This window comes from Pyxicephalus adspersus, chromosome 2, assembly GCF_032062135.1.
Source record: "Pyxicephalus adspersus chromosome 2, UCB_Pads_2.0, whole genome shotgun sequence".
NCBI lineage: Eukaryota > Metazoa > Chordata > Amphibia > Anura > Pyxicephalidae > Pyxicephalus > Pyxicephalus adspersus.
This window is the reverse complement of record NC_092859.1, coordinates 24,015,495-24,029,926: the sequence shown is the minus strand read 5'-3', so window position 1 is coordinate 24,029,926 and position 14,432 is coordinate 24,015,495. Positions and strand designations below refer to the sequence as shown.

The window sequence follows — 14,432 nt, the reverse complement described above, 5'->3', positions numbered from 1 at the left end:
CCTTCTCCTCTCTCCTGCTCCCTTTCCCTTTCTTTCTCTCTCTTTCTTGTTTCGCCTCTATCTTTTTCTCTCTCCCTTTACTGCACCCTCTAATTCTCTCCATTTCTTTATCACCCCCCCCGTCTCTTCTGCTTTGTCCCCTCCTCTCTTTTCTCCCCCTCATTCTTTTCCCCTCTTTCTCTCTCTCCTCCTGCTCAATGTCTCTTCCTCTGCACTCTCTCAGGTTTGACTGCCTCATAAAGACGGTTCGCTCTGAAGGATTCTTTGGAATGTACAGAGGTATTGGGTGGGAATTTAGATCAAAGATTTGTGTTGCAATGTTATTTTACTAAACCAGAGTATTCCCAGTAGGCTGTGCAGGGCAAACATCATGGGCTGTGATGCAACATCTTGTCACAACACAAAGCCTTGTGATCCCAGATAATCACAGTTATCTGGTTTATTCACTGATGCACAATTTGTCCTCCACATTCTGTGTAAAACTGTTAGCTTCAGAGAGGTGACCATCAAACTTTTCCCGGGCCATAGCCAGCATAGACCACACCAATGGTCAAAGAACTGCAAGTTTCATCTTGTCCAATCTGTCAATGGCTACCATGTGTTTGCTGGTACTTGCAGTACATTTCCAGATCATCAGGACAAATATCTGATCTGTAAAAACACTTTATATACAACAAACACATTTATACATAACTGTAACCATACATTTTTATACTACATTCATACAATATATCTACAGTTACATCCAAAACTATTTGTGCACTGACATAGTTTTCATAGTTTTGGTGGAGTGGAGTTAAAATGAAACAATTGAGATGCAGTTGTGCAGACTTTTGGCTTTACATTAATGGGTTGAGTCATTTTTTTTTTACACAATCCCTTCATTTCAGGGGCTCAAATGTAATTAAACAAATTATAGAGTTGAAAAAAATATTTTCCTTTTTAATACTTTGCTGAAAATCCTTGCAGGCAATGGCTGCCTCAAGTCTTGAACCCATGGACATCACCAAACGCTGGGTCTCCTTTGTAATGATTTGCCAGGCCTTTACTGCAGCAGCTTTCCGTTTCTTTCTGTTTGAATTTTGGTCTTCAGCAAGTGAAATGCATGCTCAATTAGTTTGAGATCAGATGACTGACTAGGCCATTAAAGAATATTCCATTTCTTTGCTTTAACAAACTCCTGGGTTGCTTTTTGCTGTATGTTTTGTCTATTGTCCATCTGTTTGGCTGGATTTAAGCAGACAGCAGGTCTCTGTATACTTCAGAATTCATCCGGCTGCTTCGTCCTCTATCACATCATCAATAAATTTTACTGACCCAGTACCACTGGCAGCCATGCATGTCCAAGCCATCACACTGCCTGTGTTTTACAGATGACGTAGTATGCTTTGGATCATGAGCTGTCCCAAGCCTTTTCCACACTTTTTTCTTGCCATCATTCTGGTAAAATGCTTTTCCAAAACTGGGGCTTTTATAGAATTTTTTTTTTTTTTTTTTAGAAAAGTCTACTTTTCTATTCATGAGACTTATGAATGAAGTCTTCTCTTTATGGTAGATTTGGATATTGATATGTTTACCTCCTGGAGAATGTTCTTCACTTGGCTGGGTGTTGTGAAGGGTCTTTTCTTTGTGGAAAAGATCCTGCGACCATCCACCACGTTCATGTCTTCCATGAACAATCCAGGCCTTGTTGCCGAGTTCACCATTGCATAATTTTTTATTTTTTTTCAGAATGTACTAAACTGTAGATTCTGCTACTTCTAATATACTCTTTTTTTTAATCACAGCTTAAGTATGGTCCCTTTCATCTGCATGGTGAGGTCCTTTGACTGCATGTTTTAGGTTCTCCGCAAAATTCTCCAAATGTAAACAACACTCCGGGAATCAACTCCAGACCTTTTATCTGCTTAACTGATGATAAAACAATGCAAGTTAAGTAGGTTTGGAATCAATTATCCAATTACTTTTGGTCCCCTGGTGGTACATATTAAAAAGTTGGAATTTCTATACCCTTTCTCCAATTTGGATGTGGATACCTTCAAATTAAATCTGAAAGTCTACACTTTACAAATATTCATTATATAACTAATTTGAATATGTTTCAGTAAACAGCAGGTAAAATAACATAACTTGTGTGAGCGGCCACATTTTATTGGACCTAACTGTATACACAACTCTGCTTTATATGTTCTTGTTTATTATCGTCTTTTATTTTATTTGTGTGTACAATGTATGAGAATTCAGCATACAGCTGCTTGTGTTATTGTTTTGTGTATCACTGACAGGTGCTGCTGTAAATCTAACACTTGTGACGCCAGAGAAAGCCATTAAGCTGGCAGCAAATGATTTCTTCCGAAATTTTCTGTCTCAAGAGGGGTATAATTATTGTATTTTACTATTCACTGTTATGTCCTGCTCCCCTCTTCACTATTCTACTCCCCAATTCTCTGCAATGTTTTGTTGTCTTACTTCCATCTGCTATTTTCTGTCCTACTTCCTTCTTCTCTATCCTGCTGTTTTCTGCACTATATTGTTTTTTCTCTGTCCTGCTTTACTTTATGACCTTCTGCTCCCTTCTCACCCCTTTCTTCTCTATATTCCTCTTTGCTTGATGTTGTTGTCTTACTTTCATCAGGTCTTTTCTGTCCTGCTTCCCTCTTCACTTTTCTGTTTTGTCCTGCTGTTTTCTGCACTATATTGTTTTTTCTCTGTCCTGCTTTACTTTATGACCTTCTGCTCCCTTCTCACCCCTTTCTTCTCTATATTCCTCTTTGCTTGATGTTGTTGTCTTACTTTCATCAGGTCTTTTCTGTCCTGCTTCCCTCTTCACTTTTCTGTTTTGTCCTGCTGTTTTCTGCACAAACTACTCTCCTCTGCACCATCCTTCTATTCTATGTTCTGTTTTGTGTGGATCTCATGTACTCAGCTCTGATCTTCTCTTTTCTGCTCTCTTCAGCACCGATATTCTCTCATCATTGTCTTGCTCTTCTCTGCCCTGATCCTATCCATCTTCTCTCTGTCCTTCTCTTCTCTCCTTTGCTCCTTCCCTGCTTTTGCTTTGTCTTCTTTTCCATACTTTCCTTGTCTCTGTCCTGTCCTTATCAGCTTTGTTCTGTGCTGGCCTTCTCTACTTTGTTCTGCTCTCGTTATCTTGATTCTTCTCTTTTCTGGTATTCTCTGCTATGTTCTCAGTTATTCAAACTCAAAATGTATTTTACAGACAACTATTCAAAATATCTAGGAGAGCTTATATTTTTTTTACTGACCCATCACCAAAACACACCTGTAAAATAAGTGAACGTTATGCTCTTCTGTATAACATTTAACTATGGTTAAAATTTCCTAACAGGTTGGCATCATCTTCAAAAAGGAAGGCTGACCTATTAGTGCTGCCCAGTATTTGGTGAAAAAGAAGTTGCCAGATACATTTATTTAATAATTTGGTTACTATGTGATTATGAATTAATGATTTTTTTTTTATCTGAACCTATAAACATTCCACATTTTGCATAAACTGTAGACAATGTTGGAACTCCTCTGCTCTCCTTTGTTGCTTTATAATTTAGTTTTCTGTCTCTGGATACATTTGCTGCTTGTTTCTATTTTGTTCTTTTGTATTCTCTTTAATTTCTTTGTTTTATTATATATATTTTTATGCAGTTTACAAACAAACTACTTGCCTAGTATTGACCCATTGTTCTGTTACTCCATCTTGTGGTTATAGAAAGGAACTGACGCTATTCAGAGAAATGTTGGCAGGTTGTGGGGCTGGGACCTGTCAGGTGGTGGTGACGTCCCCTATGGAGATGCTAAAAATCCAGCTTCAAGATGCAGGACGCCTGGGTAATACGGGGTATGGGAGAGTGGCCTCATGTTGGAGAATATATTTTCTTTAAATTGCTTTAAGGTGCCATGGTTTAGCCAGTAATCTTTAAAATAAGGGATATTGAAACACCAGTTACTAGGTACCAACTGGGGTATTTGGAACAAACTGACTCCTGCTGCAGGGATGTCACAATTTCCTGGGATATTGATAAACTAAATTCGTGTTCAGGAAACAATATGAATATCCGTTTGTTAGGTGAGAATTATTAATTCAGTTTTTTTTTTCTCTTGCAGCAACACAAAAAGTTGTAGTTGGTGATGGACAAAAAACTATCTCTCAGCCCACCCAAAAACCTTCTGCCTTACGGATATCAAGAGACCTTCTACGTACCCAGGGTATCTCAGGAGTTTACAAAGGTCTGGGGGCCACACTACTCAGGTGAGAAAAGGTCCTTCATGGTGAGATATAAAATCAAAATATCTGCGCAAAAAGTAACACTTTTCTCTCCCATACAGGGACGTCCCATTCTCTATCATTTATTTCCCACTCTTTGCCAACCTTAACAAACTGGGGCAAAAATCATCACATGAAAAGGCCCCATTTTACCATTCCTTCATTGCGGGTTGTGCGGCTGGATCTGTGGCAGCCGTGGCGGTGACACCACTCGATGGTGAGTGCAAAGACTTGTGACATAAACAATACCATCACACACAACAACATAATAGCACAGCTTAGTGAGTTGAGTGTTAAATCTTGTGCTAATGAATGCAGTATAAATAATGAGAATTATTATTATCAATTTAGATGCCAATTTATAACGCAACGCTGTACAATAAACTGGCACTGTAGATGACAAAACTGCATACATACCAAATACAAACAGTGACTCAGGAGGAATGGAGGACTCTGCCCTACAAAGCTTACAATCTAATGGTGGATTTTATTGAAACCTATTTATTTCACATCTACATTTTTATAACTGCTTTTATTCAAAATACAACCTCTAACAAAATATTTTAATATTAGTGAATCATTACCAATTACTACAATTCTGCTGCTGCAATGCAGTGCATGATTTTATAAAGACATACTTTAACCATTCTTTGATCTAAAACAAAAAAATGGTTTGGGCTTTACGTTTATTTCAATAAATAAGACAATATAACTGTATAAGTATGAATTCTATTTCAGTTCTGAAGACGCGGATACAGACACTGAAAAAGGGACTCGGTGAAGATACATATAATGGAATTATTGACTGTGCTAGGTAAGTTTTTACCATGCACACTGAACCTACAACCTTCCTTTGTCAGAGGAACGATAAATAGGCAGGCACAGTTGTGTCATAGTGAAGCAGGGTACAAGGAGTAGGACCAAAGTACATTTTGTTCATTAGAGAAAGTTATTAATAGAAATGTGCACAGATAACCATGACACTCATTTGCCCTGCCAAATAGTAAAGGGCCTAATAGCCCACTAATGTCCTCTGTGGCTCCTCATACACTCTTAGGCACAAGCAGAAGTCATAATATTTCTATGTTGTACAGAAGAAGAAAAGGAGTGATCAACAACACTATATAGGAAGGCAATATGAGTTATAGAATTCCCATGTCATGTGGGAGGAGAATAAGAGTAATAGTAATCCTACACTGTGAAACATGAGATACAGTATTCCAATGTCATACAGGAGGAGGATAGGAGTGATCATAACCCCACATTGTACAGGAAAGCATTATGAGGTATATACTTTCAGTGTCATACAGAAGAATGGGCGTTATAGTAATCCCACACAGTATAGGAATGGTATATAAATTAAAGTATTCCAATGTCATATAGGAGGAGAATGACAGTGATAATAATCCCACATCATACCCACAGGAAAGTAATATGGGTTATAGTATTCCTACGTTATACGGGAACAGAATAGGAGTGACAGTAATCCCACACCATATGGAGAGGAAATATGAGGTATAGTAATCCAATGTCGTATAGGAAGAGAATAGGAGTGATAGTAATCCCATACAGAAGGGGACATTAATACATAAATTAAAGTATTCCAATGTCATACAGAATAGGAGTGACAGAAACCCCTCATTATACAGCAAAGGAATATGAATAATAGTGGTAATGTCATGAAGGAGAATGGGAGTGATATTAATCCCACACCATATTGGAGGGGAACAAATGTTATAGAATTCCAATGTCATACAGGAGAATAGGAGTGATAGTAATCCCACACTGTGCTAGAGTGCTAATGGTAATCCAACACCTTACTAAAGTAGAATTGTTGTATTTATATTTTCTCACACCAATTGCCATCCTCTTCCTTCTCATTGTAGGAAGATCTGGAGAAACGAAGGTCCATCTGCATTCATGAAGGGAGCCGGATGCAGAGCGCTGGTAATCGCCCCTCTCTTTGGAATAGCACAAGTTGTGTATTTTTTCGGAATAGGTGAATTTATTTTGGGATATTCTAAGTAAATAGCAGCGGGAAATCTGGACTGTCGTCATAGTGAACGAACATCGGAAGAACAATTTTCGGATGGTTAGAGAGAAGAAGTGGAACCATCCAGTAGTTTTTATTTTGAAAGAGACTTTTAATTTTCTTCTGAATCTTCGACATTTGTTGATGGTGTTTTGAAGTTCAGATAACATGGAGCAGCTTATGCTGCTATACTACCAGAAATATAGAAGATCCAGTAATTCCTTACTTGAACCCACAGCCTAGTTTGCTTCACAGTAAAACTGATACTTCATGAACACAGTGTCACCAGCTCTGCACACTTGCGGTGCCCATTATGAGGAACTCCAACCATCCCTTTGCTAAGTTCCAAGGTTTGTACATCTACTGTGGTCATAGGGTTGCTAGTGTAATTATATTTACCCTTAGTCAGAAATTATAGTAGGGACTACTTACAGCCTGTAATTAATAACATGTGTTACTATGTTGATTCAGTTCTGATTACTGCAGTTAATAATTTATAAAATATGTAAAATTAGTGTTTACAAAATGCACTGAATACAACTGCTTTGTTGGATGCATTATAGTAAATAATACATGTTAAAATATTAGGAATGGAACATATTTTCACCAGCTAACCATTCAATGAGTCTGACAAGTCCATAAAGCATGCGAGTCAGTTGAAGGTCAAATGGAGTATTTGGTAGGCTATGTGGGGGAAACAGGCAATTCCTGCAAAAAGGCAACGTGAAGGGTATCTGTAAAGGGAACATTGATTAAAAGAAAAGGGGCCACTGATGATGCCTTCTTTCTGAAAAAGTTAAACTGACAGAATAAGTCACTGAGGTGAAGCTCAGGAAGGCTAAAACTAGTGATCTGCATTCTGGGCTTTATACCTTTTAAAATACTAACGGTAACATAATATCATGACATCTAGGCATCCAGCATTTACAAATGGAGATTTAGGCAAAAATCATCCTCCCTAATGGCCCAATTTATTACAGCTCTCCAAGGCTGGAGAGGATACAGTTTGATCAGTGAACCTGGGTGATCCAGCAAACCAAGAATGGATCTGGTCCAGGATTGAAAACATTTGCCAACAAATTACTTTTTCCAGGTTTACTGATGAAAGTATATCCTCTCCAGCCTTGGAGCGCATTAATAAATCAGGCCCTATGACAGTATACAGGTAGGAATGTATCAAGCAGAAGAATTACTAAGGCTGCCAACCAGTTCAGATTGGCTACAACTCTCATACATGTATTATTTTTTTTAGCACAATTGATTATACAGGGTTCCTCTACTTCATACACATTGGCAGGCTGAGCAGATATCTATCAGTTTGGTGTTTAAGTTCTTCACTGTCCAAACATGAGCGGTTGTTCAGAATATAAATTTGTCAATTTGCAGAACTTTAGCACATTCCTGATCAAGTTGAACATGTACTGCAGTAGATGGAAGTAGTTTTCAAAGTAGCACTATTTGATTTAAGCACAGACAATATTTAATATATTTTATTCTTATTTGTTTGCCTGGAGATTCTTTGTGAACATGTCCATGTTCAGTTATTATAATAAATAAAGACAACTTCACAAATGATTGCTGCCATCACAAAATTCAGACATGGGCAGGCCTGTAACACAGGGGTTGGTTAGGGAACAGCTGAATACAATAATGGAGGAAGTGCCAGATGCTGTAACTATGATACAAGGCACACCATGCCTAACAGCTTGTGCAGGACCACACCATGCCTGCCAATCTCAAGGACTCATCCAGTAGTGCAAGCCTGTACACATTACAACCTCTGACAGGAGGCACAAGCAGAGAGGGAGGGGCTTTAAGAGGAGCCTGACATGGACAACTCTGCTGCCTGTAAGGAATGAAGATTCAGGCTCCTACATTGACTTTAAGACCTTCCCATGCCTCCCCTGGGACCAGAGAGTAACTGTGCATAAAATGGAGGAATACCACACATGGTAAGATAGGCTGCACCTATATACAATGATAAAACAGGCCAAGCACCTAAGACAGCAACTGAAAAATTACACAAGAAGGAACATAAAATGGTTAGGAATTTCACTTTTCTGTACACTAAGGGGGATATGGCAGTAGCTAGAAGCACTCAATCCATGAACTTGCGGTTTGTATTCTTCCCAAACAAAGCAACTCGAACTTCTGGCATCATCTAGAAGAAGAGAAGGCAATCATTATTATGAGAATTAGGACAAGATTTCTTCCCACATTCAACTATTTCCTGAAATACTCTGCGGATCGAGCAATGTAAAGATGTAGGGGACACTTACCTGCTGAGCAATAAGGTCCAACCGGCTTTCCAGTGTATTTACCACCTTTATCTTGCCAGCTCCGTTGTAGATCTCAACACCTCCAGAGCTGAGCAAAAAGGAAAAAAAAAAAAAAAAAAAAATTAATGTAGGAGAAGAAGCAAATCTCATTACAATTTGACGCAGGCAAGCAACCAGGTTTGCATTACCCGTAAACATTTTACAGACCATTTGTGTTGGCTAGTAAAGGTTAAAATAATATCCCACAGCTGCAGGTCAACATGAGGCTTAGAGTTAAAAGTGTATGCATGGAGTAAGAGGGTTACAGACCCTGGCAGCTTTAACTATCAGTCTTATTCTCCCACTGGGTATAATCACCCTGTCCATTAATTCTTGGTAGCACACTTTCAGTGCTCATCTGAAGGTGACAGTGTTTTATCTGCTTGTATTATTAACCCAATCAAATAAGAAGCTTTCATAGTTAAAGCTCATTTCTTATAAAATGATAGCAGATAACTCACATCTCTGGGGGCAGGAAACCGTCCTGGTCGACCACAACCTCCACATCTCTTTTGGTGGCAGCCTTGTAGATGGGAATGTTTTTCTGCACAGAATTCTAGAGGAGAATGAACAGCAGAATGTTATGACCCAAAATAAAGATCATGTTAGAAGTAGATGCCCTTTTTCTTTCCATGGCACTATGGAATTTACTGTCACACTGCCCAAAATTAATATTTTGGCATTTTATAGTCCTTCCTATTCCTTGGAAGCTCTAATGGTACTCTAATGGGAAGAATGGGTTCCTACCATGCCTGTACCAAGCTCCTGGTTCTGCCAATTTTGAGAGGCTCTCAAAATTCCCACACATCTTAGCACCCATTATGAAAGGTTCCAACCCATCCCCGCTCGGAGTTATCAATGCTGCATACCAGCCATGGCAATTCTTACAATATTTAAGAGGAAATACAGGACAACAGCCCAATTACCTTATTTTTCGGACCATAAGACGCACTTTTTTTCCCCCAGAAGTGGGGGGAAAAAGTCCCTGCGTCTTATGGTCCAAATGTATCAAAATGTATCCTTCCCAGCTGCTGTCCCGTCCCGTCTCCTGTTCAGCACAGCCAGAGTGACTGTCTCCTGTATCTTGCTCCCAGCGTCCTCCCACTCTCAGCATGATTGGCTGACAGTCATGCTGTGTTCCCTGAATAGCGTGCTGAAGATCACTCACAGCACACAAACACAATGTAAACAAATGTTATATTGCAATCTTATTACAACTGAAAGGAAATACTCACCCAGTGTCCGCAGCTCTGCTTGCTTGGTATCTGTAGTGAGATGCAGAAATCCTACATTATGCTATGCATCTCTCCATGGATACGAGCAGCTGCAGCTGTGCTTGTGTCTCTGTGTGAGTCTGTTTGCTGACTTTGTTAATAATGGTTCTAAATGCTGCTGTTTACTTTACAGGGTTTATTACATGTGTTTATGACTGTGATGTTGGTTTTTAATGCACATAAAATATTTTAGGACACTATTTGTTTCAGAATCTTTTTTTTCTTCATTTCCCCTTCTCTAAAAAACTGGTGCGTCTTATGGTCCAGTGCGTCTTATGGTCCGAAAAATACGGTATATGCATGTAAATACAAAAATGCAACATGCACAATTTACTTACTGCTGGATATCACTTACCTTAATGAGGGGCAAGTCCTCCTTGCGACAACGAATAACAACTTTGGATTCAAGTAGCTGGTAAAGGCCCTGAGGACATGTAGAAGATCAGTTAGGAATTTAGAGTTTATATTAAAGTATATAACATATTTCATTAAATATAACCATCACCTGTAAAATGAGACCATCTAGCAAGGCCTGGTATCGTGCCTTGTCCTTTACTACATGGGCCAACCGCTGCTTTGCTTCGCTCAGGAGATCCTGGAAACAGAACAAGATAAGGTTTACAGGCACAGAACATAAAAGTCACCTTAGGTTAGTGATAAATCTAGTGTTTGAACAGACACAGAGTTCTTGATCCTAATTACAGGACAATTGCAGTTTTCCTTGTAGGCTTCCATACTTGAAAGAAGTAAAATCCAGTCAAATAAAAAGAGTAAGTCAGGGACAGGGAGAAAAGAGCTAAATGGTCCTGGATAACTATCAGCCAGGAAATGATACAGGCTCTCGCTGACTTGACTTTCTGCAGCTTCTAATGCACACTGAACAGCTCAGAATGTGCAGTGAAATCAGTTTACATGTGGCAGAGAAACCTGCACAAATATTAAAAAAAAAAAAGTCAGCTTTAAGTTTTAGCTTTAAAAAGGAACAGCAGATCAGTTCTATTTGGGACTTGGGGGAAGGAAGGGGGTTGTATGCCTGTCCGCTCTGTAAAGATGTGGAAATATCTGCTCAGAAATCCCACACATTGCTGTCTCCTTAGCAAGTTCCTCTTTCAAGAACTCGGATACCAATTGTGAAATGAAAAGACAAAAAAACAAAGTGACATAAAATGGTGGAGTTTTATATGGTTCTTCTTGACAGTGACAGCAAAACCATGCCCACAATATGGAATCTCACCTGCCAGCACATATGTACCAAGCTGGACCATGGGGTCTAAATGGGAACGTCAAATACATCAGACTGCGTTAGAGAGAAGAAGGTAAACTCACACTTATCAGGTCATCCCGAGCCTTCAGCACCTTAAGTCGGGCTTGGTTCATCAGATTGGACATTTGACTGAAAGAGAATGTGAGAGAGATGTGTAAGAGGGAAGGAAACAAAAACAACGGATACTACTTCCCTGCAGCCAGTGAGTGAGCTCCTGGAGCCATATTGTACTCACATTTTCTTTTGCTGCTCAATTTGCTTTTCCTTTTTCTCATAATACTCCATGATCTTTAGCCTCTGAGTCTGTACCAGACGACCCTTCTCAATGTTAAACTCTTCTTCCGCCTGACAAGAACAATAAGTTATTTGCAAAATAAAAAAAACACATCATATCTGGGAGAACTCCTAGATCATAAGCTCTTCTGGGGCAGGGTCCTCTCCTCCTGTCACTGTTTGTATCTGTCTGTCATTTGCAACCCCTATTCCCCTATTTAATGTACAGCACTGCATAATATGTTGGTGCTCCATAAATCCTGTTTATTATTAATAACTCTGCACTTTTATCCAAAGTTCTCCAGCATTGCTATCTAGGTACTAGTATCCATGGGCCAACTTTCAGAATGATTTGTACGCAAGTGGATTTGATGGGAAATCAGCAGCTGAGTGATCATAGACGATTCATTTTTTTTTTTTTTATTAGATGTGAATAGAGCCAAAGTTTTGGTTAAGTATCAAAAGTACATCAATAATGTGGCATGTAAAGAATCATGAATGATTGGGGGAGTATCCCAATCACCTAATAACCAAGGAAAATATTGTGCAAGTGTGTGAACTTTTTGGGACATTAGAGTCACTGACTGGATCGGTTAGACCAGAGCAGATTTGGTAACAGATCTGCTTTGGTTTTACAGGACTTTGGATGGCTATACAACTCCTCCCCCCTTCCTTTTCCCAACAAAACTCTACTCTGAAAAATTACTGTTCCAATACTACAGGTCATTATAAGTCACCCCAGTAAATACATGAGCGAACAATGAGTCTGTGTTTGTAGCAGTCCCGCTCGTCCTCAGACGCTCACCTTGGCATCAATCTCTTCCGCCTTTTCATTGGCTTCTTGCTCAATGAAAGCCATCATGTGTTTGATCTGGAAAACAACATTTAAAAATGTCAGCATGCTATGAAACGAAGATAAAACAATTCACCCACAAGCATCAATTTACCTCCATTTCTCTGTAAAGAGCTATTTAAATCTTTATAGAAAGGCATGTTTATTTGGGTGGTCCCAGCAGGATGGAGGAAGATGTGATTTGTCACATTCTGGTGAGGAATGTAACACTAAACCATCTTTACTTTCTCTGTTCTAGTGATATTAATGTGAACTTGGCAAGACCCATACAGGTCCGGGGGTGAACAAGCCCATAGTCGTCCTAAATCATTAGAAAATCAACCTGTAGGATCATTGTGATATTGGGGAACCAATGTCTGGACTGCACATCACCTACATGAACCTTCACTATTCCCTCCTCTACCCACGCATTCTCTTGGCAATGGTTATGCTGGCCAAAGATTCAGAGATTAGATGTTCAAAATGCCAATATAATTGTTAAACTCTACACTGGTCTCCCTACCCACATTACAAAATTACTCAGGGAAAAAACAGGAAGGGGTAACTTCCAAATCCTGACTGTGAGCAAGAAATTCCTTACTGGGATGAATTCAGTAAACACTTCTTTATGTGAGCGGCACATAGCGTGTCTGTGTATACAAAGAAATCAGCAACATTTTCATGAACCTTCATGGAAACTCAAAGCGATCAGTTATGAAGCATAAGCCCACGATAAATGTGTTTACCAGAAGCCTTTCTAGAGGTTACACCATTTACTGTAGAACAAAGGAGGCAAATTGTGCCATGACAGCGCCTCTTTGTAGCCACTCATAACACCACCACTGAATTCCACAGATATTTAGGAAACAGAAGAAGAGGTCACAGTGACTGAAAAGGTCACCTTATAGTGCAAACATCTAATCTCTGATCTTAGGCCAGCGTGATGATCACCCAGAGAATGATTTCCTCGTCCAGCAGGATCCCGGTCAGTCCTGCAGAATTGTGATTATTCAGGGAGCACCAGATACCCCAGGGGAAGGTAATGGCCTGTTGGGGGATCTTTTGAGGAGAGCTAGTATGACATATTGGTCCTGGAACCTATAGGCTTGTAAATGTAATGCTGGGTATGTATGGGAAAGCAACCCAAGTCAACTGCATTCTGACAACGTTTACTGGCGAGACCGCAGCCTGCAGGATGGACAGCTCAGCTAGCGAAAAGCATTCTGTGCAGTGCAGAATATTTTTTTTTTTAAGCTGGGTCAGAAGAATTTGTAGGTGGGTGGCAGCACCTGTATTGTGACCCAACTCCTCAGTAACCACCCAAAAACAGCCGGGTGGTGCGCCCTGCTAACAGGGTCTGGGGAGAACACTGCTGTGATATAATTAAAAGTGTAAATGTAGATTTGGATAAAACTGATAAACATTTGAACCCTTCTAATTTTGTGATATCATTGTTTTCTTATCATGTCCATGGTAGGGAAGTTAGATTGTAAGCCCCTTTGGGGGACAGCTAGTGACATGACTTTGTACAGCGCTGCGTAATATGATGGCGCTATATAAATACTGTGTAATAATAATGTCTTTTCTGCCAAGCTCCCAGTTTTGTCCATCATAAGGCTGAAGGATGGGGATCACCACCCATGTAAAAAAAAGTCCCCTCTTATAATGAATGTACTGATTGCCTATAAAGAGGACCTGTCTATGCCCAGGATCCCCATCACAGCTGGACTGACATTGCTAATGTTTACATAATGTACAGCCTCTGTTATTCCCTAAACACCGGGTCAGTCTGATCCTACATTGGATTCCAGTTATAGCCCGGTCTGGACTGACCCGAGACTCTCTGTGTATGCAGCCAGGAGCAGAGTAAGCCGACTCCACCGTTTACAGTCAACAAGAAGAGAGCTGCTTACCTGGAAATAAGTATCAGCGTTCAGTGCAGTGCTGACTTAACAACCCCCCCGACTTACTCTCTCCATACACATGGATGTCTTACTAATTCTAATTAGAAGCGTCCAATGACAAAGCTTAAGGTGGTAGCCATTGCAGAGTTCTGCTTTGGTCCTCACACCTAGAACGGCAATGCTGGTCTCAGGTGAAAGTCTGCCATGGCACATCAGTCCACCCATGGAGGATGGGAGAACAATGCTGTGCACATAC

General features: G+C 39.8%; 2 protein-coding genes across 4 annotated transcripts in view; one reads left to right on the top strand and one right to left on the bottom strand.

The window, feature by feature from the left end:
• Positions 1 to 6,898, top strand: part of SLC25A18 (solute carrier family 25 member 18) — a 13,727-nt gene extending 6,829 nt beyond the window's left edge. The window contains exons 5-11 of one of the 3 annotated variants that reach the window (XM_072400011.1): positions 224 to 279; positions 2,286 to 2,376; positions 3,725 to 3,843; positions 4,120 to 4,264; positions 4,342 to 4,496; positions 5,018 to 5,093; positions 6,166 to 6,898. In XM_072400011.1, coding sequence (XP_072256112.1) covers positions 224 to 279; positions 2,286 to 2,376; positions 3,725 to 3,843; positions 4,120 to 4,264; positions 4,342 to 4,496; positions 5,018 to 5,093; positions 6,166 to 6,307 — 784 coding nt within the window. In that variant the 3' untranslated portion in view covers positions 6,308 to 6,898. Of the gene's footprint in view, positions 1 to 223; positions 280 to 1,787; positions 2,377 to 3,724; positions 3,844 to 4,119; positions 4,265 to 4,341; positions 4,497 to 5,017; positions 5,094 to 6,165 lie in introns of those variants that run through there. The other 2 variants (XM_072400012.1, XM_072400013.1) reach the window with 2 other exon arrangements.
• An 887-nt stretch (positions 6,899 to 7,785) lies between these two features.
• On the bottom strand, positions 7,786 to 12,311 carry ATP6V1E1 (ATPase H+ transporting V1 subunit E1; the record flags this gene model as incomplete). The annotated part of the gene is given in 8 exon segments (XM_072400014.1): positions 7,786 to 8,472; positions 8,591 to 8,678; positions 9,091 to 9,185; positions 10,259 to 10,327; positions 10,409 to 10,498; positions 11,230 to 11,296; positions 11,403 to 11,512; positions 12,246 to 12,311. Coding segments are annotated over 8 exon segments (648 nt in total), but the record flags the coding sequence as incomplete, so codon positions are not given.
• Positions 12,312 to 14,432: the final 2,121 nt, after the last annotated feature.